Source organism: Hylobates moloch, unplaced genomic scaffold (assembly GCF_009828535.3).
Source record: "Hylobates moloch isolate HMO894 unplaced genomic scaffold, HMol_V3 SCAFFOLD_19, whole genome shotgun sequence".
NCBI classification, from domain to species: Eukaryota; Metazoa; Chordata; class Mammalia; order Primates; family Hylobatidae; genus Hylobates; species Hylobates moloch.
Window position 1 is genome coordinate 2,076,070 of NW_026652294.1, and position 24,871 is coordinate 2,100,940.

General features: G+C 56.0%; 2 protein-coding genes across 13 annotated transcripts in view; one reads left to right on the plus strand and one right to left on the minus strand.

The window, feature by feature from the left end:
- The window catches only part of MED15 (mediator complex subunit 15), a 100,844-nt gene extending 85,651 nt beyond the window's left edge, over positions 1-15,193 (plus strand). For 4 of the 6 annotated variants that reach the window (XM_058431910.1, XM_032139683.3, XM_058431911.1 and 1 more), the window contains 10 exons: positions 2,632-2,751; positions 10,155-10,291; positions 10,384-10,511; positions 10,702-10,836; positions 10,917-10,980; positions 11,961-12,027; positions 12,452-12,612; positions 12,698-12,864; positions 13,324-13,422; positions 14,153-15,193. In XM_058431910.1, the coding sequence (XP_058287893.1) occupies positions 2,632-2,751; positions 10,155-10,291; positions 10,384-10,511; positions 10,702-10,836; positions 10,917-10,980; positions 11,961-12,027; positions 12,452-12,612; positions 12,698-12,864; positions 13,324-13,422; positions 14,153-14,289 (1,215 nt within the window). In that variant the 3' untranslated portion in view covers positions 14,290-15,193. The remainder of the gene's footprint in view (positions 1-2,631; positions 2,752-10,154; positions 10,292-10,383; positions 10,512-10,701; positions 10,837-10,916; positions 10,981-11,960; positions 12,028-12,451; positions 12,613-12,697; positions 12,865-13,323; positions 13,423-14,152) is intronic. The other 2 variants (XM_032139684.3, XM_058431912.1) reach the window with 1 other exon arrangement.
- Positions 15,194-15,907: 714 nt separating this feature from the next.
- Positions 15,908-21,152, minus strand: LOC116459184 (coiled-coil domain-containing protein 74A-like). Of its 7 annotated transcripts, none has more exons than XR_009211091.1 (6): positions 20,937-21,078; positions 17,770-17,918; positions 16,811-16,993; positions 16,649-16,722; positions 16,518-16,573; positions 15,908-16,321 (listed from the first exon to the last, which is right to left on the minus strand). XR_009211091.1 is itself a non-coding variant. In XM_058431460.1 (6 exons), exons 1-4 carry the CDS (start codon positions 21,145-21,147, stop codon positions 17,833-17,835), a joined length of 399 nt encoding a protein of 132 aa, XP_058287443.1. In that variant the 5' UTR covers positions 21,148-21,152; the 3' UTR covers positions 15,908-16,321; positions 16,518-16,573; positions 17,770-17,832. The 7 variants fall into 7 exon arrangements, 6 of the variants coding, with proteins under 6 accessions (XP_058287443.1, XP_058287446.1, XP_058287442.1 ...); XM_058431460.1 differs by lacking the exons at positions 16,649-16,722; positions 16,811-16,993 and adding exons at positions 18,780-18,839; positions 19,839-19,880 and having other exon boundaries at positions 20,937-21,152; XM_058431463.1 differs by lacking the exons at positions 16,649-16,722; positions 16,811-16,993 and adding an exon at positions 19,839-19,880 and having other exon boundaries at positions 20,937-21,152.
- Positions 21,153-24,871: the final 3,719 nt, after the last annotated feature.

Sequence of the window (24,871 nt, forward strand, 5' to 3'; positions counted from 1 at the left end):
GGACTGAGTATTCTAGAAAAATTGCTCAGCCTTGTGCTGTGCACACCTGGTTCTCTTTCCAGTGTTATTTATGTAGCTGAGAAGGGCGATGTCACCCACAAGGGGATTTAGCAGGACACAGCAGACTTCTCTTTCTCCCCTATAAAACCAAGACATGCCAGGCACAGTGGCTCATGCCTGTAATCCCAACATTTTGGGAAGCCGAGGTGAGAAGATCACTTGAGACGAGGAGTTCAAAACTATCCTGGGCAACACAGCGAGACCCTGTCTCTACAAAAAAATAAAAATAAAAAGTTAGCTGGGCGGAGTGGTACATGTCTGCAGTCCCAGCTACTCGGGAGGCTGAGGTGGGAGGATCGTGCAAGCCCAGGGTTTTGAGGCTGCAGTGAGCTGTGATGACAGCATTACACTCTAGCCTGGGAGACAGAGCAAAACTCTTGTCTCTTTAAAAAAGCAAGAAACAGGACAGAACGCATCTCATTTTCTTTTTCTTTTTTTTTTTTTTTAAGACAGAATCTCTTGCTCTGTCACCCAGGCTGGAGTGCAATGGTGCAGTCTCGGCTCACTGCAGTCTCCTCCTCCTGGGTTCAAGGGATTCTCCTGCCTCAGCCTCCCAAGTAGCTGGGATTACAGGCATGCGCCACCATGCCCGGCTAATTTTGTATTTTTAGTAGAGACGGGGTTTCATCATGTTGGCCAGGCTGGTCTTGAACTCCTGGCCTTAAGAGATGTGCCCGCTTTGGCCTCCCAAAGTGCTGGAATTACAGGCGTAAGCCACTGTGCCTGGCCATGCATCTCATTTTCAAACAGTCCCTATACCTTTGTTGTTTAACTTTCTATTCTTTTAGTATGTGAAAACCTAACTCTAATTTACAAGTCACAAAGAATTATCCAAGACAGGCTCCCATTATGGACATGTATGTGGCATTGCTGATTCACAGCTGCTCTACTGAAGCCTTGGCCACCCTGGAGGACCTTCTCTCTTTTTGCTGGACCCTTCTGCACAGTGACCGCAGTGGGGAGAGTCAGACCTGGGGGTGGGGGAGAGGATTTTTGGATTCCTCTCTGGGTAGATGTGTGTTGGGAAGTAGTGAAATGTTGATAGCTGCCTGGCTCATCTGATCCAGTAAACATAACTGGTGTGTTTGGGTTGAAAGAAATTGGGCTTTCCTTATCAGTTCTCCATTATAAGAACATCAGTCAGCAGTACACTAGACTTAAGCTTTGCATTCCTTGTGTTTTTTTGTTTTTCTCTTCCTGGAAAAAAGTTTGCTTCTCTCATATCATCTGACTTACTTCCAGGCTTTTCTCCCTTGTGGAACGAGTGCCGTTGAGCACTGCTGCACTCTCAGACGGGCTCCTCCGAAGTGCCGCAGGTAGTGGTAAATAGACTCTTAACCCCATTGGGATCGCTTCTTTGTTTCTCACCCCCAGTTAGTTCATTTGTTGCTCTGGCTGCAGGAGGAATGAGTGAGGTTCTGGTTGGCATCTGCTATGCCGTGTCACCCCAGCTTCTAGTGCCTCCTGTGTGTGCCCATGATTGTGAGTGTGGGCCGTGTGTGAGGCCACGGGTCTCCCTGCAGCCACTCTCCTGCTGGAGCCCTGTTACTGGCACCCGTCGCTGCCTGCACTGAAGGCTGACAGCACCTCCTGGAGCTTGGGACCCAGAGCACAGCCTCCCACCATGAGATGTGTTGTTTTTCTGTGGATCAGTCCTCCTTTCTTTCTGAGCCTGGCGTGTTTTGTTCTAGTTTGTTACCGTCCTAAGTGCCTGTAGGCCCTGCTCTCCAGGGATGAGACTCGGGCTCTACCCCCAACTCAGAACCCAGAGCAAGAGTGGTTGGGCCTGGGCCCACAACAGTGCTCAGCTGCCCTGCTGCCTTTGTAGTTCAAGAAGTGTCCGTTGATGAGGGGAATGGTCCTGGCTCATGCTGGAGTTCCTGACTCGCATCCCTGTGGAGGTGAACTTTCTCGTCAGGGCGGAGGCCTGCCAAGCAGTCCCCCCAGGCTTCTCTTGCTCACCTTTGCCCATTTTTATTATGAAAGAAAACCAGTTCCTCGATGGATACCAGGACCATCAGCCTCAGGCCTGGAGGAGGAGAGGAGGATGATTTGGGTTCGGGCTGTAAGAGGTGTGCCACTGAGAAGGAAGGATGCTGTGAGCAGGCTTAACTGAGCTCATGGTTCAGTGGGAGTCGAGTGTTCTTATCACAGGCTTTGGTGGAATGTACTCTTGACGTCTGTCCCCAGGAGCCTGGTCTCCAAAAACACCAGCTCAGGCCCTCAAGGTCTGGCTCTGATGGTTCTGTGGGCTGTAGGATTCTGATCTGTTAGCGAGGTGTGTTCAGAAGTGTGTTGAGGACACCAGTGCAGGAGAGCAGCCAGTAGAATAGAAAGGTCTGGAAGGAGCATTCTTGGCAAATCTTCTAGATTCCCAATGCCCAGACAGACCTGGAGGTGCTGTGGGCTTGAACATGTGGGTGGCCTCCCCTCCCAGGCTGCCCCGAGCTGCCCAAGGTTTCCTCGCCCTGGTGCTCCTTCTTGCAGAGGCTACAGGTGCCCTCTCCACCTGCCCAGGCACTGAGTTTCTTTGTTGCGATCACCTTGTCTGTTGTCCCTCTGTCCTCAAAGATGATCACGGAAGCCTTGGCCCAAGGTGGGATGCACATAAGAGCCCGGTTCCCGCCCACCACCGCTGTGTCCGCCGTCCCGTCAAGCTCCATCCCTTTGGGCAGACAGCCCATGTCACAGGTATTTACGGGGCAGCGCCCAGGGCACGGCTGGGAGCTCGGGGCGTCCTCTGAGCGCCTTTGTAAAGCGCACCTGTCATTATCATCACCGGTGACTTCTTTTATGGTGGCTTTCAGAGTGCCAAACCCACAGTCCCTTTTTTTTTTTTTTTTTTTAAATGAAGCCAAGCCCAGCTTGTGCTTCTTGAGAGGATATGAATAAATATCTGGGTCTTTTCAGCTTAAAATAGTTATACTGTACGCATTTTCATGGTAAAAATAAAACAGAAGCTAAGAAAAAGTTTTGCTTTCTAGAGCTGTGCTATCTAGTAGTGTAGCCACTAAGCATGTGTGGCTGTTTACATTTAAATTAACTAAAATTAGGCCAAGCACAGGGGCTCATGGCTATAATCCCAACACCTTGGGAGGCCGAGATGAGAGGATCACTTGAGGCCAGGAGTTTGAGACCAGCCTGGTTCACTTAGCAACATACTATCTCCAATTAATTATACATTTTTTTAATGGAAAAAAATATATAAATATATATATTTTAAAAATGGACAAAAACTAAAAGTCAACTAAAATTAAATAAAATGAAAAAATGCAGTTCTTCAGTCGCACCAAATAAATTTTAAGCTCTCATTTGCCCACAGGGAAGCTAGTGGCTGCTGCAGTGGACAGCACAGACTCCAGAACGTGGCCAGTGTGGCCAAAGTGGTATTGGGCCATGCTGTTGTAGAGTTTGCTGTGTAGAGTGTGTAATTTGTAACACACATCCCCTTTCTAGGTAGAGGTAGACTTCTGTGTACATTATGCTTTTCAGAGATATGAATTCCCGGCTTCTTTTATTGTATGAAATTTGGAATTGCTCCATGGCATAGTCATTTTTTTAACAAATAGTTACCACATGCATTCTGTGTGCCAGGCACTGTGCTAAGATTCTGAGAATAAAATTATGCTGAAGTTCTCTCATCATACAGGCTTTCCATTTTAGTGGGTTTGTTGTGAAAACCTCAAATTTGCCAAAATAACTTTACAATTCAGTTTCTGTTTTAGGGGAAATGCCTCCATAATCCTAGCAGACAGTGGTCCCTGCCCATCCCTGAATGCCCAGGTGCAGGCACTGCCACCACCCTGGCTTGTGCAGTGGCATCTCTGCAGCTCTGTTCTACAGAGGAAGAAGTGGAGGCTGAGCCAGGATGGCCCTTAGTCCGTGTGGCCCCAAGCCCGGTGCCACACACCACACACTGCCAAGGGAGTGGCCTGGGCCCCCATTGGGGCATGTTCAGCTTTTGCCCTCCCTGCATACTAAGCCCCTGGGTTACCCCAGATGTGCCATTCACATAGTTACTGACTGGAACTTAGGTTCTTTGGCAGGGACTTCCTTTTTGGTAGTTGTTGAATTACAGCGGGAGGAAGTGCCTGGAATCTGCTGGTAGAAAGGCTTTGGTGAAAGAGCTCTCCAGAGGAGCGCGAGTTGGGGTGAGGGAGTAGGTTGTGTAGCTGTGGTGGAAAGGAGGCCAGTGTGGGCAGAAGCCAGGGTGCAGTTCCCCATGGCCTGGAGGCTGTGAGCTCCACGACCTGCTCACATGCTGCTGGTGTCTCCTTGACCAGACCCCTTTGGGTTCTGTGCTCTTGTCTGCTAAAACTGCTTCTCCTCCTTTCCTATAGCCTCCGGCTCAGTATCCACTGGGTTCACAGAATCAGGTTGGGTTGCTGTATGTGGAGGAATGACTTTAGTAGCAGCATGCAGGACTGATTTTTATAAACATAAAAAGTCCCCAATGTTTTCAGTGTGCGATACGTGCCAGACCTTGAGCTAAGCTCTTTGTATACAGAGCCTCACTGTTTCTTGTTGCAGCAGGTCATAGTTTGAGCATTTAGCCCCTTTTAGAGACTGAGAGTGCCCCCAGGGAGCCACCAAGTCAAGATCGAGGGCTCAAGTGAAACCCTTACGCCTTGGCCTCTCATCAGGATTCTTCTGGAAACTCCTCACTCCCCTTCCTGCTGGGCTGATGGCCTGGCTCCTCCGCCTTGTTTACTGGGCACTCCTGGATGGGCTCCCTCCATGCCCCCACAAGACCAGGCTCTGTCCTGGGCTTTGGCTTGCCCATACTCTGTTGTGGGCTGGCCACTCCCCACACCCAGCTGCTGGTGTTTCCACCTAGACTTCTCACAGGCAGCCCCTCCCTCCATCCTTCCCACCAGTTCCCAAACCCACTCAGTCTTTCCCTCCCCAGCCTTCCCTGGCCCTTAGATTAAGTCTGCCCTGAGTTATGCCAGCTAATAGGTCTCACTCTCTCTAGAAGCTTCCAACCCCCAAAGGCAAGGAGGTAAGGTGGAGCAGAGGAAGGATAGAGAAATAGATGATGAAGCCGAAAAAGTTAGTGCCTCAGAATAAATGCCATGGAGAATTCTGGTTTGTCCTCATCGCACTGTGTGGGGTGAGAGCGCTGTCATGGGAAGATGCCGGCTAACTGCACACACATTTAGTCACCAGGTTCCGCCCATTCACGCTGGCAGTGAGGGGCGCACCCCTGAACCTTTGGGGTTGTTCACTGAGGACAAATGTGGCAGCATTTAGAAAGTATTCCTTGTCCTGGCAGTAGACAAAAGCCACAGGATTTATGGAAAGAGGAAGGAAGGCACAGAACTGGGGCAAGGTTCTGGTTTTGTCTGTTATTTTGTTGTCGTTGTTACTATTTGTTTGTTTGTTTTTCTTTTTTTGAGACAGAGTCTCGCGCTTGTCCCCCAGGCAGGAGTGCAATGGCAGACTCTTGGCTCACTGCAACCTCCACCTCCCAGCTTCAAGCGATTCTCCTGCCTCAGCCTCTCGAGTAGCTGGGACTACAGGCGCCTGCCACCACACCTGGCTGATTTTTGTATTTTTAGTAGAGATGGGGTTTCACCATGTTGGCCAGATTGGTCTTGAACTCCTAACCTTAGGTGATCCACCCGCCTCAGTCTCCGAAAGTGTTGAGATTACAGGCGTGAACCACTGCGCCCAGCCTTGTTCTGTGTTTTTAAAGCAGGTTTGTTCATGCTTGTTAGCTGCAAGAAAGGAAACTGGCAGGAGTTGAGGGAGGGAGAAAAGCGAATAGAGGGACACCCTGGAGTGGAAGCCTCCCTACTGCCCAGGCAGCTGCTCTGCAGCCCTCTCTGGTCCTGGCCTTCTCTGCAGAGGGCCCTCCCCCAGCTCAGCCCTCTACATTGGGCTGCAGTACCAGGCTCCCCTGGTACAGCCTCCCACACCTGGCTGTGGGCCAGTCTTGGGGACATGAGGCATGCTGGGCCCCGTGTACCAAGGGCATTCACCTGCCCACACCAGGCGGCTCCAGAGGTGTGCTGCTGCTTTTGTGTCAGTATCTTTCAATCCAGTCCCTTCCGAGAAAAGAGAGCTTATCTCAGGAACAATCTGTTGACCTCACCAGGAATTGCCCCACTGTGTCCCATCTGAGCTCTCAGGAGCCAGAACCTGCTGTCTCCAGTGTGTCCAGGTGGCCATCCTGTGACCACTGTCCCTCCAGCCACCTGCCCTCAGCAGTCAGCAGGACACAGTCTGGAGACTACACTGCCCATCTGCTCTTGTTCTTTCCTTGTGCCAACAAATTGGGTCCAAGAAAACAGGTGGAGCTGAAAGAGTGGGAACGTACGTGCCCCATGGGCTCTTCTCCAGAGGGCAGGGCCCAGGCTCCCTCCCTCTGTCTTGATGGCTCATGGCTGCATCTTCCTGTTACGGTGGGCATGCCTCACAGACTCAGGCTACCAGGTCCAAGCAGGATTCTGTGCTTGGTGCATTCTGGACACAGTGCCCAGCACAGGAGCCCAGGGGGTGGCATGGCCCATGCCACAATCCTCCCTTGGCAGATGTAAGCAGGCAGTGTCTTCCTCGCTAGGGGCTTGTCCTTTGACTAGAGAGGCACTGTTCCCTGCTCCAATCCCAGACCTGACATGAGCCCAAGGACTGGGAGGTTTCTTTCTCGCCTCTCTGGCTGCCTCCCTAGAGTCTAGAGCCTGTCTTTGGATGAGTCTTTGAGGGGCTGCTTCTCATCCTAGGTGCTGGACTTGGACTGCCCACCACTGACACCTGGGCACAGGGCCTGGCTTCCTGCTCTCGTGCTCTTGGAAATGAATGGGTGCCCTTCATTTGTTTTTCTTCCCACTAGAAATCTCCCTGCCTCCCATCCTCTGGGCTCTGCTGGCTGCCAGCTGCCAGGGTGAGACCCGTGTTCCACTGCACCCTGGGGAGTGCCTCCAGGGGACACACAGTGCCGGAGCCAGGAGCAAGGAACGGTTCCCAGTATGTGGGAGCGGGCGTGGGGAGCATGCAGTGCCGCCAGCCTTGCCTGAGGGTTCCTCCGTGGGATGGAGCTCCCTGGACCAGCCTTTCTGCCCTCCCACCTCCTCTCTGGCCCACTCGGTGTCCACCTGCCTTCAGCTCCAGGCTGCTGTGTGGGTCCCTTTCCCAGAAATGCAGTTCATGCCATTGTTGCTGGGGTGGTGGTGTTGCTGGGATGTTGATGTTTAGCGTGCCTGAGCTCCCTTCATCACTACGGTGACCTTGAGCAAGTCACTTCCCTCTGAGCTCCCTGTTCCCAACCTGTGACACTCAGGTGACAGGTGGTTTGCACTCAGAAGCTCCTTCCCTAGGAGGTGTGACATTCTTGTCCTGGGGCCTTTGCTAGCTGTGACATACCGGCGCCCAACCTCTCTGGCTGCCTCCCTAGAGCCAGTTCTGTCTTCAGATGAGTCTTTGGGGGGCTGCTTCTCATCCCAGGTGCTGGACTCGGACTGTCCACCACTGACACCTGGGCACAGGGCCTGGCTTCCTGCTCTCGTGCTCTTGGAAATGAAAGGGTGCCCTTCGTTTGTTTTTCTTCCCACTAGAAATCTCCCTGTCTCCCATCCTGTGGTCTCTGCTGGCCACCAGCTGCCTTGGCCTGGGGCAGCTGAAGAACTGAGATAGACCTAAGTTCTGGGTGGGTGCTTGGAGGCCCCACAGGCGTGGCTGGTGAGATTGTCGCTTCAGGGCCAAAGTGGGTGCTGGGCTTCCTGAGGTTCGAGAGCAGATGAGAACTCTTGAGTGGCAGTGAGGGCTGTGTGGTGGCCTTCCCTGCTTGGCGGCCTCTGCCCAGCCTGCAGCTGCCTTGCTCCTCAGAGAAGCGCTGAGCTTTAGGCTGCAGAAAAGAGCTGACCATCTTCTAGAAGGGGCAGCTGCTCAGGCACAGGCGCCTCTCTGGAAGAGGCAGTCAGGGAGAGGCGAGGGGAGGGGCCCTGACCTTCAAGCAGAAAGAGAGGTGACCTTGTGAGACAGCTTTCTTGGGTGCAGATAGAGAGTAGCAGCAAGTCAGGCGTGGGTCAGGAAAGGCAGAGTTGGCCTGAGCATGGGGCCCAGAGTTTTTGTTTCCCACTCCTCGGTGCCGTCTGTGGTTCTCTGTATGGAATTTTCTGGCCTTGGGATTTTGTTGACACCTGGATGAGTCTAGAACATGTGTTCCGGTGTCTGGGACATGCCCTCACTCCCCTTCAGCTAGGGCTCTGTGCACCCCAGCACCGTGAATGCACAGGACTTTGGTGGGAGAAATCTCTGTACCTGTTCAACTCAGCATTTAGCAAATGAAGTCACATCAGTCCCCGTTTCTGACCTTGCTAACCTTTGCGAGAATCACCACGAGCCATTTTGCTCCACTAGGTAGAGTGATGGATGAGGCCCGGCAGGCCGAGGCTGGGGCTCCTGCACTCTGCCCCTCCTCTCCCAGGCAGAGGTGTCTTGACCACAAAACAGTGGGAACAGTCCATTCCATCGGTTGATGTCCCACTGGGCCAGTGGCTTTGGATAGGGACCTCTGACCCAGCCGTGCTGGAAGTGCCCTGTTGTGGTCACGCCCTGTGCCTTAGCCCCCCACCCCCTGGTCTCCCAGCACATATGGTTCAGGAGCGGCCTGCACCCAGCATCCCTTGCAGCACTGTCAGGCACACCCTATGGAACAGGCAGGACAGAAAGAGCATTTTGCTCCAGGAGCTTGGTCCAGGTGGCACTGAAAGGGCAGTGCCACCCTGCCCTCTGCTGCCTGGTGGGGTGGTGAGGAGGGCAGCGTTCTGTTTGTGGGCCCTGGGCCTGGTCCCCAATTTAAGGAGCTTAGAATGCAGCTGTCCTATCCCAGTACTCACAGCACTGTGGTGGAGGTGCTTGGGGGGTGGTGTGAGTCGTGGCCCCAGACAGGCGTTCATGGCCAGAGTGCCCCAGGAGAAGCACTGAGTTGGTCTACAGAAATGGATGGTCCAGAGGCCTGGCTCCTAGACAGGCTATGAGGGGATGCTCGGCATGCAGGGGGTTGACTAGGGTGTGGGAAATGTCACCAGGGCCCTTGGGGGCCTCTGAAGCTAGCAGGGCCTTCAGGGTTCCCCCAGTGTGACAAGGCATCCCTCTTTGCTGAGAGTCCCTCTAGGGGAGGCCAGACGCCCAGGGCTGGCAGGCAGCTGTCCTCCCCATCAAAGCTGCCATCTGTGCTCTACCCCAGGAAGGTGTGGGTGTTTCACACATGCTTATCCCTGATGCCTGGGTGGTGTGGTTTCATCCCTAGAGTTTACGGATGAAGACAGTGGTGTCCCTGGTGCAGACACTGGGGTGATTGATCTTATTTGTGTGGTGGCCAGCAAGGCCTGGGGAGCAGAGCAGCAGCCTTGCTCTGCAGACACACAGGGCCTCAGAGGACTCAGGTGCACACCTGCATGGCAGAACCAGGCTCTGGGCCCAGGTGTCTTTGACACTGAGTAGCTCGCCTCTCCCAGGGGTGCTGGTGTGGGCCGATGCCAGTGCCACCATGGGTGTGTGTGTGGCTCCCTGGGCCACCTCACTCCAATTAAGCAGGTCCAGGTGGGACACAGCCTGGGACCAGCCCTGCAGCTGCATGTGTTAACCACAACAGATGGCCGTAGCCACTGGGCTTGTCCTTGGTGCAGTCAGCCTGGGGGCTGCGGGGGCTTATGGGAGCATGTGGGAAGACGGTCCCACTGGTCAGCAGAGCAGGGTCCTCACCGACCCACAGAGGAGCATGTCACAGGACAGGCAGGCGTGTCAGGGAAGGCCAGGCTAGTGCCAGCCGAGGGCATTGCCTCCCAGACTGCCGTTTTCCTCACACTCCCACTACACAGCCCTCAAAGCCTGTGTCCCTGTGGGCCCCTGGCCAAGGAGCAAGGGCTGCCCTGCCTGGGCGCCCCCCGCCCCCGCCAGCCCCTTGGTCACCTCATGCTGTGTGCCAGGCTGGGGGACTGTGCCTGTGTGTATGTCCAGGTGGCATTTGGATGAAGACACAGGTGTGTGGTGAGGCTGTGCGGGAGGACGGGCCTATGCGTGCGGTGGGCAGGTGGTGTGGAGGTGGGCGGGCGTGTGGCAGTGCGCCGGCTGAGCCCCTCCACTTCCAGGTCAGCCAGAGCAGCCTCCCCATGCTGTCCTCGCCGTCACCGGGCCAGCAGGTGCAGACCCCGCAGTCGATGCCCCCTCCCCCCCAGCCGTCCCCGCAGCCCGGCCAGCCTGGCTCACAGCCCAACTCCAACGTCAGGTAGGCCTGGCCTGGGGTGCCCCTCCCTGCCTGGTCCTCGAGGCCGGCCCTGCCTGGACCCCGGCTCATATGTTTCTCTCACTTGGCTGCAGCTCTGGCCCTGCCCCGTCCCCCAGTAGCTTCCTGCCCAGCCCCTCACCGCAGCCCTCCCAGAGCCCAGTGACGGCGCGGACCCCACAGAACTTCAGTGTCCCCTCACCTGGACCTTTAAACACACCTGGTAAGTTGGGCCTGGGGTCCACAGCCCGTCGTGTGACCTGTACTCAGCCTGGCAGGTTGAGGTGCTGAGGTCACCCCTCACCTTTACGAGGCCTCAGCTCATACTGGGTGTGCGAGCTCTGGGGCCCTCAGAGCTCAAGTTCCCCACCTGAGGGTCAAGGGCTGTGGCCTCACCCGCCTGTGTCCTGCAGTGAACCCCAGCTCTGTCATGAGCCCAGCCGGCTCCAGCCAGGCTGAGGAGCAGCAGTACCTGGACAAGCTGAAGCAGCTGTCCAAGTACATTGAGCCCCTGCGCCGCATGATCAACAAGATCGACAAGAACGAAGGTAGGCTGCAGCCAGGGCAGGGGCCTGCACCCTGGGGACACTGCCGGGCTTGTGTCTTAGTGTACCCTCTCCTTTCCCAGACAGAAAAAAGGACCTGAGTAAGATGAAGAGCCTTCTGGACATTCTGACAGACCCCTCGAAGCGGTGAGCTTTGCCCACAGCCCACGGAGGGTCCACAAGCGCACGGATAGCCCAGCCATGGATGGGTACTTGGTGATGATGTGGGTTTAACAAAGGCACCAGGCAGCTCTTTGGGCCCTGGCCAGAGGCCTCCAAGGCTCCACTCTGGTGTGTGCTGGGGCTTCAAGCCCAGGCTTCATCTTGGCCCGTGCCCAGCCTTTGCCCTACTCGTGGCTGCTGCTGTGGCCCTCATGCTAGGCCATCACAGCCAGACCTCATCCAGCCAGCAGCCAGCGGCCAGCTTGCAGTGGCCTGACCATCAGCTGGCCCTGATGGGCCTGAGCCTGACCTGGAGTTCTGCCCCTGACTTGTCGGTGACCATGGGCAGGCGACTGCATCTCAGTTACCACACTTATAGCCCATGTGTGCTGTCTTGAAAATGAAACAGGATAGCGCTGGTGAGAAGCAGGTGGAAGGCAGGGCCGCTGGCCACAGGCTGCTATGAGGATCAGAGCTCGGGCAGTGCCTCCAAACTGCATGGGCATTGGCATATACCTCCCTGTCACCTCAACTCAGGCTATCCCCCAACCCCTGTCTAGAAGGGTCTCTGTTCTGCTTGTCTGGATAGAATGCCAGTCACTATTGGGTGGTCCTCCAGGCCTTCATGGGTTGATCCTTTGTTAGGGTTATAGGGATGAGCGGTGCAGGGACTGGCCTACATGAGAATGAGGCATTCCCAGCCTGATCAGGGGCCTGGCCACTGTCCCTTCTCTTGACCCATCGCCTCACTCTGCCAACCAGGGACAAGCAGCTCCTGGGGTTGAGGGCTGCCTGCCTTCAACTCTGGGTCTTGGAACAGCTGATCAACTGGTAGGAGCTCCTGCAGAGGTTTCTGATGGCCGAGGCCCAGTGGCAGTAGTTGGGATCCCAGACCTGAGCCTGAGAACTGCCATGTCTTCCGCTCTTTCAGCACAGAGGTCAGCCCAAGTCCTCTCTCTCTGCAGGTGTCCCCTGAAGACCTTGCAAAAGTGTGAGATCGCCCTGGAGAAACTCAAGAATGACATGGCGGTGGTGAGTGGGATGCCAGACACCCCTAGGGGAACCAGGGCTCCCCTAAGAGCTCCTGGGAGCGCCACTGAGAGGGGCCTTCAAGGTCAGGGCATCTGAGCGGGGGCTGGGCCTGATCTTGGACCCTGCCCACGAGGCTTCCAGGCCAGGTCTGCTGTGCTGGGTGGGAACATGAGAGAAGTCACCCTCTGTCTGCGGCCCCCGTGGGTGCCTCCTCCACCCGGTTCAGAGGAGGCAGGGACTGTAGAGAGGATAGGCTGTGGGGGTGGGGGATCATTCCCAGGATCAGCCAACGTTGTCTGCACAATGGTGGAGGCTATGAGAGAGGCCTCGGGAATCTGAGTGATGACAGGCCAGGGGTGTGAAGGCCCCCTAAATGGGGAACCCTCAGGTCCCGGGCTGCTGACCGTGCCCATCCTGCCTCCAGCCCACTCCCCCACCGCCCCCGGTGCCACCGACCAAACAGCAGTACCTATGCCAGCCGCTCCTGGATGCCGTCCTGGCCAACATCCGCTCACCTGTCTTCAACCATTCCCTGTACCGCACATTCGTTCCAGCCATGACCGCCATTCACGGCCCACCCATCACGTATGTCCAGCTGGGCTGGGCTTTGTGGAGGGCGGCCAGCCCTGGGTTGAGTGTGCCCGGTGTGGTCACCATGCCACCTCCCCAGGGCCCCAGTGGTGTGCACCCGGAAGCGCAGGCTTGAGGATGATGAGCGGCAGAGCATCCCCAGTGTGCTCCAGGGCGAGGTGGCCAGGCTGGACCCCAAGTTCCTGGTAAACCTGGACCCTTCTCACTGCAGCAACAATGGCACTGTCCACCTGATCTGCAAGCTGGGTGAGTGTCCAGAGGGCCGGGGGCTGGCATGGGAAAGCAGGCCCTGACCGCAGCCCCAGGGCTTTGCTGTCCGAGCCAGAGGGCACAGCGCCCAGAACCCACCCTGTGTTCATGCCCCGCCAGGCTGTCTGCTCTATCCTCACACACACGGGCCCCAGACAGCCTGGCCGTGCCTCAGTCCCCACTGCCAGAGCCCGCACACTCTCACCTCCCCAACACAGATGTGGCTCTGCTTGCCTGGGGCCCTAGGGAGGTGGTAGGCAGGACCTCTGGGCACCCATCAATGCAGGGCACTCCAAGCTTCACGTTTGGAAATCTGAGAGTCAGAGAGACCTCCTCCAGGCTTTGCCACAAGCTTCACCAGAACCTCCTCGGGTGTGAAGAGTCCTGTTCCAGAGCAGGGCTGTGAGGCAGGGCAGGCTGGGGCTTGTCCGGGTCACAGAGCCTTCTGTGTTGCAGATGACAAGGACCTCCCGAGTGTGCCACCACTGGAGCTCAGTGTGCCAGCTGACTATCCTGCCCAAAGCCCACTGTGGATCGACCGGCAGTGGCAGTACGGTGGGTAGACCCAGAGGAGCTGTCTGGGGACCCAGGGCAAGCAGGGGTCATTGTGGAAAACCAGGCTTCCATTGCAGCAGGGACAGCCTCTGTGCGCTCCTGCCCCTCCCCAGCTCAGGCCCCTCCCTCCCCTCTTCTGGCTCCTCCTGCACGGATAGGAGCGGGTTTTCCAGTGGTCGCCTGAGAGAAAAGGGTCTCTGCTCCCACTGTGTCCCTTCGCCTCTTCAACTTGTGTCAGGTCAGCTCTCCAGGGTGGTTGTGTTCAGTGGGTGAGGGGTGAGTAAGCCCATGGCTCAAGGACAGTCCCCGCTCTTCCCAGAGGCCACTAGCTTCCCAGAGGCCACTAGCTTCCCAGAGGCCACTACCTTGGCGGGGCTGACGGGTTCCACCGGTAGCTTGGGCACACAGGGCCCCGTCTGGGTGATGTGGCTCTAGAGAGAACCACGGTGGCAGGGGGCAGTCTCCCTGAGCCCAGAGCTGGCACACAGCAGAGCTGGGCTGGGTCCCCAAGGTTGTTAGAGGCAGAGCCCTAGATCCTGTTCAGATTCAGTTCTTCACTGACGATGAGGCTCTGGGAGGAGAGCCCGAAGGCCGGGCAGCGTGCAGGACATATCACCTCCTGGTGCTTTGGCCCGAGCCTGGGACTACCCCTTCCCAAAGCACTGCCGGGTGTGCCAGGAGCGAGCGCAGCGCTGGACACCTTAGGTTCACACCCGCTGCTCTGTTGCAGACGCCAACCCCTTCCTCCAGTCGGTGCACCGCTGCATGACCTCCAGGCTGCTGCAGCTCCCGGACAAGCACTCGGTCACTGCCTTGCTCAACACCTGGGCCCAGAGCGTCCACCAGGCCTGCCTCTCAGCCGCCTAGCCAAGACTGCAGGGATGGCCCGCAGCCTCATCGGGGCCAAGGACACATGCCTCCTGTCAGGCACTTCTAGGTGTTGGCTTCCTTAGAGAGCCTGGGGTTAGGTTAGCTTTCCTGCTTTTATCTTCTGCCTTGGGGACCTGCCAAACGAAATCCCACACCTGTACAGAACTGGGATAGGCGCAGTGGAGCGGGCTGCTTGGGGGGTGTTGGCCGACTTCTTAGAGAAGGCCCTCCATGTGACTTCCTCCAAGGAGCGGGATGCGATCCTCGGGCTGCTCTCACTATGGCCTGTCCACGGTCCAGGTCCATCTCAGCAGTGTGAGGGTGCACTCAGGGTGGTGTTAGAGCGTCTTGTGTGTGCTAGACACACCCCTACTCGTTCCTATAGGAGAACACAGAGGACATAGGAAACCCTTAAAACACACATGGGATTCTCTGGTCACAGTTTTGGGTTCAGGTTATGCTGCTTTGGGCAGGTGGGGCACCCCCGGGGAAGCCCCCAAGTCCAGGGCACAGGCTGCCCTTTGGAGGGAGGGCTGGCCCATAGGCGCTGCCGGCTCCCCACCACCAGCTGGGTCTCAGCCCTCATGGCATTCCTGCTGAGCACCGTGGGGCATCCAGGGAGCAGGGGCGTTGGGGCCTGTGCCGCTGGCATGAGGGCCGTGTCCCCACTGTGAAGGATGAAGAGCAAGGCCCTCAGGACCCGTGTCCTCAGAGCACCACACACTGAGCCACCGAGAGAGAGTGGGCCTGGCAGCAGGCCGGGGCCATGCAGGGAGCGCCTCCCTATGTTGCCTGCCACTCTGGGCACCGGCCACCAGCCCTCTGGTGAGAAGAGGTTCCCCCCTTTTTACGTGCACTACCCCACCATCTGTGATTATAATAAATTTATTATTCCTGTGTTTGTCAGTTGTTCATCACTGTGTCCCCTTTTCCGTGAATCTGGGCTCCCTGTTCTGTCAGGATGCTGTCAGCCTTGGGGCTGGCAGTGTCCAGTCTGGCCCTGGACACCCCGGACCTTAGCTCCCCTTGTCTGACACACCATCCCATTCCTTGGCCTGGTTGATCCCCCAGCTTCCTGGCAAAGTTCCTGCTCCCTGAAGTAGGAAGGGGCTGAGATTAATGCCAAGGAAGTGGGGCCGTGGGACTGGGAAGACTGTGCTTCCAGGTAGGGTGGGCACTAAGCTGGCCACCCCCAGAAAATGGACGCAGCTGCAGCTGCTGCTGTAGTGGGAGGGGTGGCGCAGGTGTGGCCACAGCACTCTGGAGACGGCCCTCCAGGAAGGAAGGTGAGCTTGGCTGGACCCCCTATCCACGGTGTTGTGTCAGGGCAGGAGAGGATGGCATCTTGCCCCCAGGAGCATGCAGTCTGGGCAGGAGACCCAGAGCGATCCTGTGTTTCGAAGGCAGCTCTGGCCCAGCCAGGGGACCAGGAAAGCTCTCCCACCTCCAGGGAGGGTGGGCGCGGCTCTGGCAACGCTTCTTTTCCAGGACAGCTGCCAGATCCCGGGATGAGCAAGACTTGACTGCCCAGGCAGGTCCCTGCAGATAGCAGGGGCTGGGCTAGGGACCAGGGGCTGGGAAGGGGCACCTGATAGTGAGGATCCAAGCACACGACTTGGAAAGAAACAAGTTTTATTTTCAGTCTTCAACAGATAAGGTGCTAGTTACTTCATCATGTGCTTTTGTGTAAATGCCAAATAGCGAAATAACAGCTAGAAAATAAACTAGCTGTTATTTTGTCAGTTTGTAGATCAAATACTTTATCTTGAGTCATTTATTTTGGAAATTAGCCAGGCTTAAAAGTAGTAGGAAATGCTATAGAGAGCCAGAATCCAGTTGGAGGTTGGTGGGCCTGGCAGTGGAAAGCCGTGGGCACAGATGCAGGTTTCTCAAAGGACCTGAGTGGTGCAGGAGCTTGGTCCGCATTGCCTGCAGCCTCTTTTGCTGAGAGACAAAAGTGTTCTTCAGGGTTGGCTTCAATGCAGGCAAGATGACAGGTGCTACCACAGGCAAGGGGCTCAGAAGCAGGCTGGGGGTGGGAGAGGGACTGTCACCTTGAGCATCCCCAGGAGTGGAGTGTGCTGGGAGTCGGGGCTGTGTGGCCCTCCACCAGGGCCCAGTGAGGCCAGGGCCTGCTCTGCTTCTGTGCTCCCTCCCTCCCTTCCTCCCTCCCTGGCACCCAGGTTGCAGGGCTGCTCCACTATCCCCATGCCAGTGGACTCAACATTTCTTGGAGAGGCTCTTGGTGGAGACCCTGGGGAACTTCATGCCTTCCTGGTTCCTGGGTGAAGGAAGAGAAGCAGTGAGCCCCAGACAGGCCTCTGGGGATGGGGCAGGGGTGCACCAGGGGACTCACTTGGGAGAGCTGGATGCAGCCTCCTCTGGGGCTGCCTGGGGACTCTGCCTCCCTTCCAGGAGGGACTTGAGGTGCTGCAGTTGAAAGGCAGGGGCAGGGGTGTGGTGGGGCCTGCGGTGGCGCCAGGCTGCCCAGGGCCACCCCCACCACCCAGGGCCTCACCTCTTGGGCCTGCAGGAGGTTGATATTCCACAGCTGGTGGATGACCACTCGCACTGCTGAAGTATGGGCTTTCGCAGGTGTGGGGACAGGGTCATCGGGGAATATGCCATCATCTGCCTGTCCCTGTGCTGGCTGCCCACCCAACAGGCAGCCCCTGCGTTAGAGGCCTCTGCTTCCCTGTCTCTGAAAGTCATTACAGTAGCCAGAAATCACCTGCCCAGGTGGGTCTGAGCGTCCACGCAGCATACTTCCCTAGGCAGTGCCCAGGCCGGTGTGGGGGACAGGGCCTGGCTCCCTTCTCCCACTGACCAGAGTGCTGTGGGTGCCAGATGGGGGTCTTGGACTGGGGCCTGTCCCTTCCTACCCTCTGAAGGTGCCCTGAGGGTCAGATGTGCTTCAGTGGGTGACCAGCTAGCTGCCAGACTGCCCTTGGTCATGACCCTATACCCAGTGGGGTTTCTTGCTTCAGGGCTGGTCTCAGGACGTGCAAAGATGCAGGAGCCTGTCCTGCTGGTTGCACTGCTCAAAATGTGCACTCTGCAACGTCCCAGGGCAGCCCGGAAACTTGGGGAGCACCAGAGCCTGGTCCTGCTAGCCTAGTGCCCTCCAAAGGCAGGCTGTGGCCAGGGGCAGTAGGCACTGACCAGCTCCATTCTAATCAGGCCCAGGAACACAACTCACTTTTCTTGGTAAAAAGATTCCTTTGTTTTCTTTTCTCTGAGAAAGTGGTTTAGGGGCTGTTGCTGCTGCCTCTTGTGGGCTCAGGTCAGCACAGGTAATCTGCAGGACCCCAGGGGAGGGGAGGAAGACAGTGCCCACCCAAGGGACCGAGCGTGGCCATTGCTTTCATGAGCCCTGGAGACAGGATCCTAGAGCAAGGGGCACAGCAGTTAGCTGACTGCAGGGTGGGAACCTAGTAAATGTGGTCCTGGGGCCCTTAGGGTGCAGGCAAGCCTTACTTGGACCGCCCTTGCACCCCAGGAACTTTGTCCAGCTTGCTGTTGTGAAGTAGCGGCTCCTCTTCAAGGTCTGCCTTCTGGGGTAGTCAGCTTTAGGGTCTTGTTTCTTGAAGGAACTGGCTGGGGCCTGTCCTTGCCTTGAGAGTTGGCTGCAGGTCAGACCCAACAGGGCTAGTCATTGCAGGCAACAACAGCCGCTGCCCAAGTCTTTCAGGATCAGCTGTGTGTGCCCAAGAAGCCCCTGCCCCTGCCTCAGTTCCCTCCTCTGTAAAGGGAAGCCTGCCTTGGAGGGTTCTGGGAGGAATAAATGAGGTTCTGAGGGTGAAGTCCATGGGTGGTGCCTGTGAACATTCTAGAACAGTCAATATAGTGGAAGCTGGCTCCGTTTTGGGTAAAATAAAACTTCATGCGAGGCCTGGGACTAAGCCTGCATGGGTTTCCTCTGCAAGGACAAGGCCCATCGCACGCCTGGGCCCATCACAGGAACGGTAGGGGCCGGGGTTGGGGCTGAGGAAGATGCCTGGTCTGGAGTGGAGGCAGAGTCAGGAGAAGAGACTCTCCACTCCCCACTCACTCTGCAGAAGATGCCGTGAGCCCAGGGCTCTGTGGGCAGTGCCATCCCTCCTGTATCCTGCTTGTGGAGGGGGACGTGGGCCAAGCAGGGCCTCTGCCAGGCAGCCAGGGTACATCCTTCTCCCTAGAAGGCCACCCAGAGAGGCCCCTCCTGACCGCTTACTGTGCTGGCTTGGGGTGCCTGCCGTGAGGCCTTGCTGCCCTGCGTTGACAGCCCCTGTGACTGGCCCCCAGTCCTGCCCACCCCACTGTAGGCCCCTCCTGGTGGTTTCAGCTTGCAGGGCTCCCTTCAGCTGCCCGTTCACCCCCAAATCCTTGAGGTTGGCCCAGCAGAGGACTTTCAGCTCCCTGGTCAGCACCCCTAGTGACCACCCAGGCTGGGGTCCCTGTGGGGGCACTCGCCCTTGTGAGCACATGGAGGACATCAGCCTGCTCACCTGACACCGTTGAATTCGAGGTGGACTTGACAGACTGGAAGTTGCCACCCGCACACCTGCCTGAGGGAGGAGCCCGCCGTCCGCCTGCAGGCCTGTGTCCTCCCTGCTCTACCCACACTCCACTGAGGCAGCCCCAGACCCAGCGGGCGCCCCAGAGGCCCCAGAAAGGTTGTTTCCTGAGGGGCCATCCAGAAAGCGGGAGGGCTTGGGACCCATGGAGCAGCAGGTCTGGAGGGAGAGCATGGCCTCTTCTCGTGTCCTGTCAGGGTCCCCGGCACTGCAGGGCCACACTTTGCCCAGAACAGCTCACTGGAGTTGCCACAGCAGCTAGGGAAGGGCCTTCACTCAACCCCATTCTCCATGTCTCCCTAAAAGGGAGAACCCTGGACACTGCCCCAGCTGGGACGTTTCCAGGCTGGCCCCATTCACCAGTCAGATGTCCTCCTGATGTCAGCCCTGGCCCCAAATGTAATAGAGTGAGCTCAAGAACTCAACCAGAATCCTGGGCTGGGTGGGGGCCACCATTGGGATGGGGAAGTGCCTTGGACAAGTGGCAGGGAAGCAGGACTCTGGTTACTTCCCCTACCCCCGTCCCCGCAGTTGTTGCCGAGATGGCAGGAAGGAATCCCTGGATGGGGTGTGCCCAGAGCCCCTCTCCCAGGGTATCAGGACTCAGAGCCACAAGGCTGGAGATCCTAGGCCCAGCCACAGCAGCAATCTGAGGCAAAGACCCAGCAGGGCAGGGGCTGTCCCAGAGTCCCCTCCCATTTCAGGAGCTCTGCTCAGAGAAGGGAAGTTCTGGGAAGCACCCTGTGCCCACCATCACCACTGCACTGACCACAGCCCTTGGGCTTCCTGAGAGCAGCACATGCTGTGCTTGGCTGCATAACATCATCCAGCCATGGCTAGGGGCAGCAGCATCTGTCCAGGTCCCTCAGAACCTGTCCTCACTGGGTTGGCATACAGGGGCCAGTGCAGCCAGGTGGGCAAGGACAGTCTGGAGGGGCTCCCCAGGGTGGCAGGAGCTTCCCATCAGGCACGAAAGGGCCCAAGTCTCACCTTTCTCCTGTGACTCATTCATTATGAGCTTGTAATGGAGATCTGAAATCAAGCACATGCTCTTCTCATCACTTGTGAAGCCACAACCATTCTGAGAGAAGAAGCTTGGGCTGTCCACTGCCCACTGCTGAACCCCGAGAGTCCTGGCTCGCCACTGGCTGACTGGGCCCTGCCCTATGGGTCCTGCTCTCCACCACACCTTTGCTGTGGGCATGTGAGGGCAGGAATGACCCTGCCTGTTCCCTAGGCAGAGCCCATCCAGCACATCAGCCTCATCCTCCCATCTGAGATGACTACAGGACGCCCATGGTGCCAGGCAGGACCTGGGCCCCAGCGGTACAGGGGTGAGCTCCGGGAGCCCCTGGCCATGGATGAGCAAATGCGGTCAGTGTCATGACCCTGTGGGCATCAGGGACTGGGGAGAGGCTCAAGAAGACATGGGGAAGGGGGGTCCTGACATAACAGATGCCTGGTGATGGAATACTTAGCACCCAGGTAAGGCAGCACCAGGGAGCGGGGAGGGAATGAGGCTGCAGGCACTGGTGCCCTTGCTGGAGCCTCTGCTGAAGCAGGGAGGGAGGAGCAGAGCCACATCCTGGCGGGCCCTCTTTCTGCTCTGGTGGGCAGTGGGGGTGAGGAGCTGCTAAGGGTGCAGTTAGGAAGGCCCAGCCCGAGGACAGTGTGGGCACAGGCGAAGCCAGGGTCATGCCTGCTCCTGATCTGGGGTGTTTCGTTGGAGGAAATTCACTGAGCTGTGCACTGGCACTGGGCATGTTTTCCTTCTACAAAGTTTTTAACAGAGGTGTACCTGACCCTGCCGGGAGAGGGGAGGGCTGGTGGGGTCAGCGTTTGAAATGACGCTGCCCCGGTGGGACAGGCAGACAAGGAGGGCACCGCCCAGGGCCTAGGCGGGTCTCCATCCTGGGGCAGGGGAGGAGCTCAGCATGGCAGGACCTAGCGTGAGCTTGCTGCCCTGTGTCCTCCCTGAGCCCAGGCAGGTGCTGGAGTTCATGCGCTGTGTTTCTGTTCTGCGGGCCGCCACCGTATTCAGGTGCTTGGGGAGGCAGGGCAGGCCTAGGGCCCTGTGTCTGGGCTCACCCTTGTTCTCCCACTTCAGGTGCTCGATGTTCTCGTGGAGCTTAGCCAGCAACTCCAAGTACTGCTGCTGTAGGAACTGCAGGCCCAGGTCCAAGTCCAGGATCTGCCTCTGCTGGTCGATCTGGACGCCCACAGACCCGCGGCACTGCGGGGGATGTGACGTAACCTGAAATCCCAGGGACCAGGTGGGAGGGTAGCTGGCACGGCTCATGTCGCCACCCCCAACTACACAGCCACTGCCACTGCACCCTGGCTCAGTGGCCATGCTGCCCCTGTCACAATGGAAAGGGGCGTGGCTGAGGGGCGGGGTGGGCAACTGGGGCGGGGCCTGTGGCTGGCTCTTCCTGGGTGAGTAGAGTCTGATTTAAAAGGCACCCAGGGCTGGGCACGGTGGCTCATGCCTATAATCCCAGCACTTTGGGAGGCCCAGATGGGCGGATTACTTGAGATCAGGAGTTCGAGACCAGCCTGGCTAACATGGTGAAACCCCTTCTCTACTAAAAATATAAAAATCAGCTGAACGTGGTGGCACATGCCTGTGGTCCCAGCTACTTGGGAGGCTGAGGCAGAAGAATGGCTTGAACCCGGGAGGCGGAGGTTGCAGTGAGCAGAGATCATGCCATTGCACTCCAGCCTGGGTGACAGACAGAGACTCTGTCTCAAAAAAGAAAAAATAAAATAATAAAACTCATTCAGGCATCCTCTACAGCCTGGGCAACATAGTGAGACCCTGTCTCTATAAAAAGTAAAACAAAAAAATTTAGCTGGGCTTGGTGGTGTGCTCCTGTAGTCCCAGCTACTTGGGAGGCTGAGGCGGGAGGACTGCTGGAATCCCGGAGGTCGAGGCTGCAGTGAGCTATGATGGCATCACTGAACTCCAGTCTAGGTGACACAGCGAGATGCTGCCTAAAAGGAAAAAAAAAAAAAAAAAAAAAAAAAAAAAAAAAAATTTCACCAGAGCCAGACCAACTGTGATTTTACCAGATGCCAACATACCCAACCCCAGGGAGGAAGGCAACATACCCAATCCCAGCCTGCTCCAGCTCCTCTTCCCCACATCTTCCTGCCACATCGACAGGGCTCCTGTATAATAACAGGGGATACAAGTGAAAGAACGGCCCGTCTCAGAACTTATTTGAGAAATGTCTAGGAAACCCTAAAGACAACAGGGAGACAAAAACTAAGACATCAGAGGAAGTTTATGCCTCTGACACTTACAGTTAGAACAAACAGCACACATGGCCCAACCCCTAACCAGAGCAACATAAAACCTCACACAGGCCAGGCGCGGTGGCTCACGCCTGTAATCTCAGCACTTTGGGAGGCCGAGGTGGGTGGATCACGAGGTCAGGAGTTCAAGACCAGCCTGGCCAAGATGGTGAAACCCCATCTACTAAAAATACAAAAATTAGCCGGGCGTGGTAGTGGGTGCCTGTAATCCCAGCTACTTGGGAGGGTGAGGCAGAGAGTTGCTTGAGGCCAGGAGGTAGAGGCTGCAGTGAGCGGAGATTGCGGCACCGCACTCCGGCCTGGGTGACAAAGTGAGACTCTGTCTCAAAAAACAAAAACAAACAAACAAACAAAAATTTCACACAGAAAGCCCATTTATCACGTACCCCGTACAGCATGTCCAGCTTGCAACAAAAAATTTCAAGGCATAATAAAAACCAAAAAATGCAGTTTGCAGAGACAGCAAGCATCAGAGCCAGACTCAAATATGGCAGAGATGTTGGAATTATCAGACCAAGAAATGGAATACAACTATGATTAATATGCTAAGGGCTCTAATGGAAAAAGTGGACAACATGAGATTACAGACAGAAAATGGAAACAGGGATAGACACTCTGAGAAAGAATCTAAAGAATATGTGAAAGCCAGGCACAGTGGCTTATGCCTGTAATCCCAGCACTTTGGGAGGCTGAGGCGGTGGATCACTTGAAGTCAGGAGTTCAAGACCAGCCCAGTTCAAGACCAGATGGCAAAACCCCATCTCTACTAAAAAATACAAAAATTAGCCAGGTGTGGTGGCATGAACCTGTAATTCCAGCTATTCAGGAGGCTGAGATGGGAGGACTGCTTGGACCCAGGAGGTGGAGGTTGCAGTGAGCTGAGATTGTGCCACTGCCCTCAAGTCTGGGTGACAGAGTGAGACACCACCAAAAAAAAGAAAGGAAAAAAGGAAAGGAAAGAAAAGAAAGAAAGAAAATGAGAGAAGTCAGCCAGGTATAGTGACTCAAGACTGTAATCTCAACACTTTGGGAGGCCGAGGTGGGTGGATCACTTGAGGTCAGCAGTTCAAGACCAGCCTGGGCAACGTGGTGAAAACCCATCTCTACTAAAAATACAAAAATTAGCCGGATGTGGTGTCATGCACCTGTAATCCCAGCTACTCAGGAGGCTGAAGCAGGGGAATTGCTTGAACCTGGGAGATGGAGGTTGCAGTAAGCTGGGATTATGCCACTGCACTCCAGCCTGGGCAACAGAGTAAGACTCCGTCTCAAAAAACAAAAATAAAATGGGCCGGGGGTTCAGCCTGTAACCACCCTTGGAGGCCGAGGGGCGGATCACGAGGTCAAGATCGAGCCATCCTGGCAATAACAAAAGACGTCAAAAACACAACAGAATGAAAGATCAGGGCTGGCAGCAGTGGCTCATGCCTGTAATCCCAGCACTTTGGGAGGCCAAGGTGGGTGGATCACCTGAGGTTAGGAGTTGGAGACCAGCCTGGCCAACATGGAGAAACCCCGTCTCTACTCAAAATACAAAAATTATCTTGGTGTGGTGGCGCATGCCTGTAATCTCAGCTACACAGAAGGATGAGGCAGGAGAATTGCTTGAACCTGGGAGGTGGAGGATGTAGTGAACCGAGATCATGCCACTGCACTCCAGCCTGTGTGACAGAAGGAGACTCTGTCTCAAAAAAAGAAAGAAAGAAAGAAAGAAAGAAAGAAAGAAAGAAAGAAAGAAAGAAAGAAAGAAAGAAAGAAAGAAAGAGTCAGGTGCATGGCTCATGCCTATAATCCCAGCACTTTGAGAGGCCAAAGTAGGAGGATCGTTTGAGCCCAAGAGTTGGAGACCAGCCTGGGCAATATAGCCAGACCCTGTCTCTAACAAAAAATTTAAAAATTTGCCGGCATGGTGGTGCACATCTGCAGTCCCAGCTACTCAGGAGGCCGAGGCTGCAGTGAGCTGTGATTGTACTGCAGTCTGGCCTGGGTAACAGAGAGAGACCCTGTCTCAAAAATGGGGGAAAATGATATAGGAAATTTGGATCTAATAATAAAAAAAAGGAAGTGCATTAGATAAGAAATAAATGAAGATAAAATAGAATCTTGTTTTTTAGGTGGGGGGTGGGGAACGGAGTTTCACTCTTGTTGCCCAGGCTGGAGTGCAATGGCACGATCGTGGCTCATCACATCTGCCTGCTGGGTTCAGGTGATTCTCCTGCCTCAGCCTCTTGAGTAGCTGGGATTACAGGCATGTGCCACCACGTCCAGCTAATTTTGTATTTTTATTAGAGTCGGGGTTACTCCATGTTGGTCAGGCTGGTCTTGAACTCCCAACCTCAGGTGATCTGACTGCCTCACCTCCCAAAGTGCTGGAATTACAGGCATGAGCCACTGCACCTGGCCAGAATCTTGTATTGTTCTTATTTTTAGTTTAACAGATGACAGGTTATTCAAAATAATTATATCAACATGTATTCAGTAATTATAGCTTATGGATAGCTGGAATGAATGGCAGCAATGTTATAAGGGATGGGAAGGAGGATATCCTAAGAGTGGAAAGAAAGTCACCCAGGCTGGGGTGCAGTGGCACAATTATAGCTCACTTGCAGCCTGGAACTCCTGGGCTCAAGCCATCCTTCGGCCTCAGACTCCCTGGTAACTGGGATTACAGACACACACCACCATGCCTGGGTGACTTTCTTTCC

Excerpts from the sequence above, each read along its gene's own strand:
- LOC116459184 (XM_058431458.1), bottom strand. The coding sequence starts at position 18,967 with ATGGCCCCTCAGGAAACAACCTTTCTGGGGCCTCTGGGGCGCCCGCTG. Across the intron at positions 17,919-18,779 it reads CTCGAATTCAACGGTGTCAG|CCAACTCTCAAGGCAAGGAC; the intron begins GTGAGCAGGCTG and ends TCTGACCTGCAG. Across the intron at positions 16,574-16,648 it reads GCTGCATCCAGCTCTCCCAA|GAACCAGGAAGGCATGAAGT; the intron begins GTGAGTCCCCTG and ends TCCTTCACCCAG.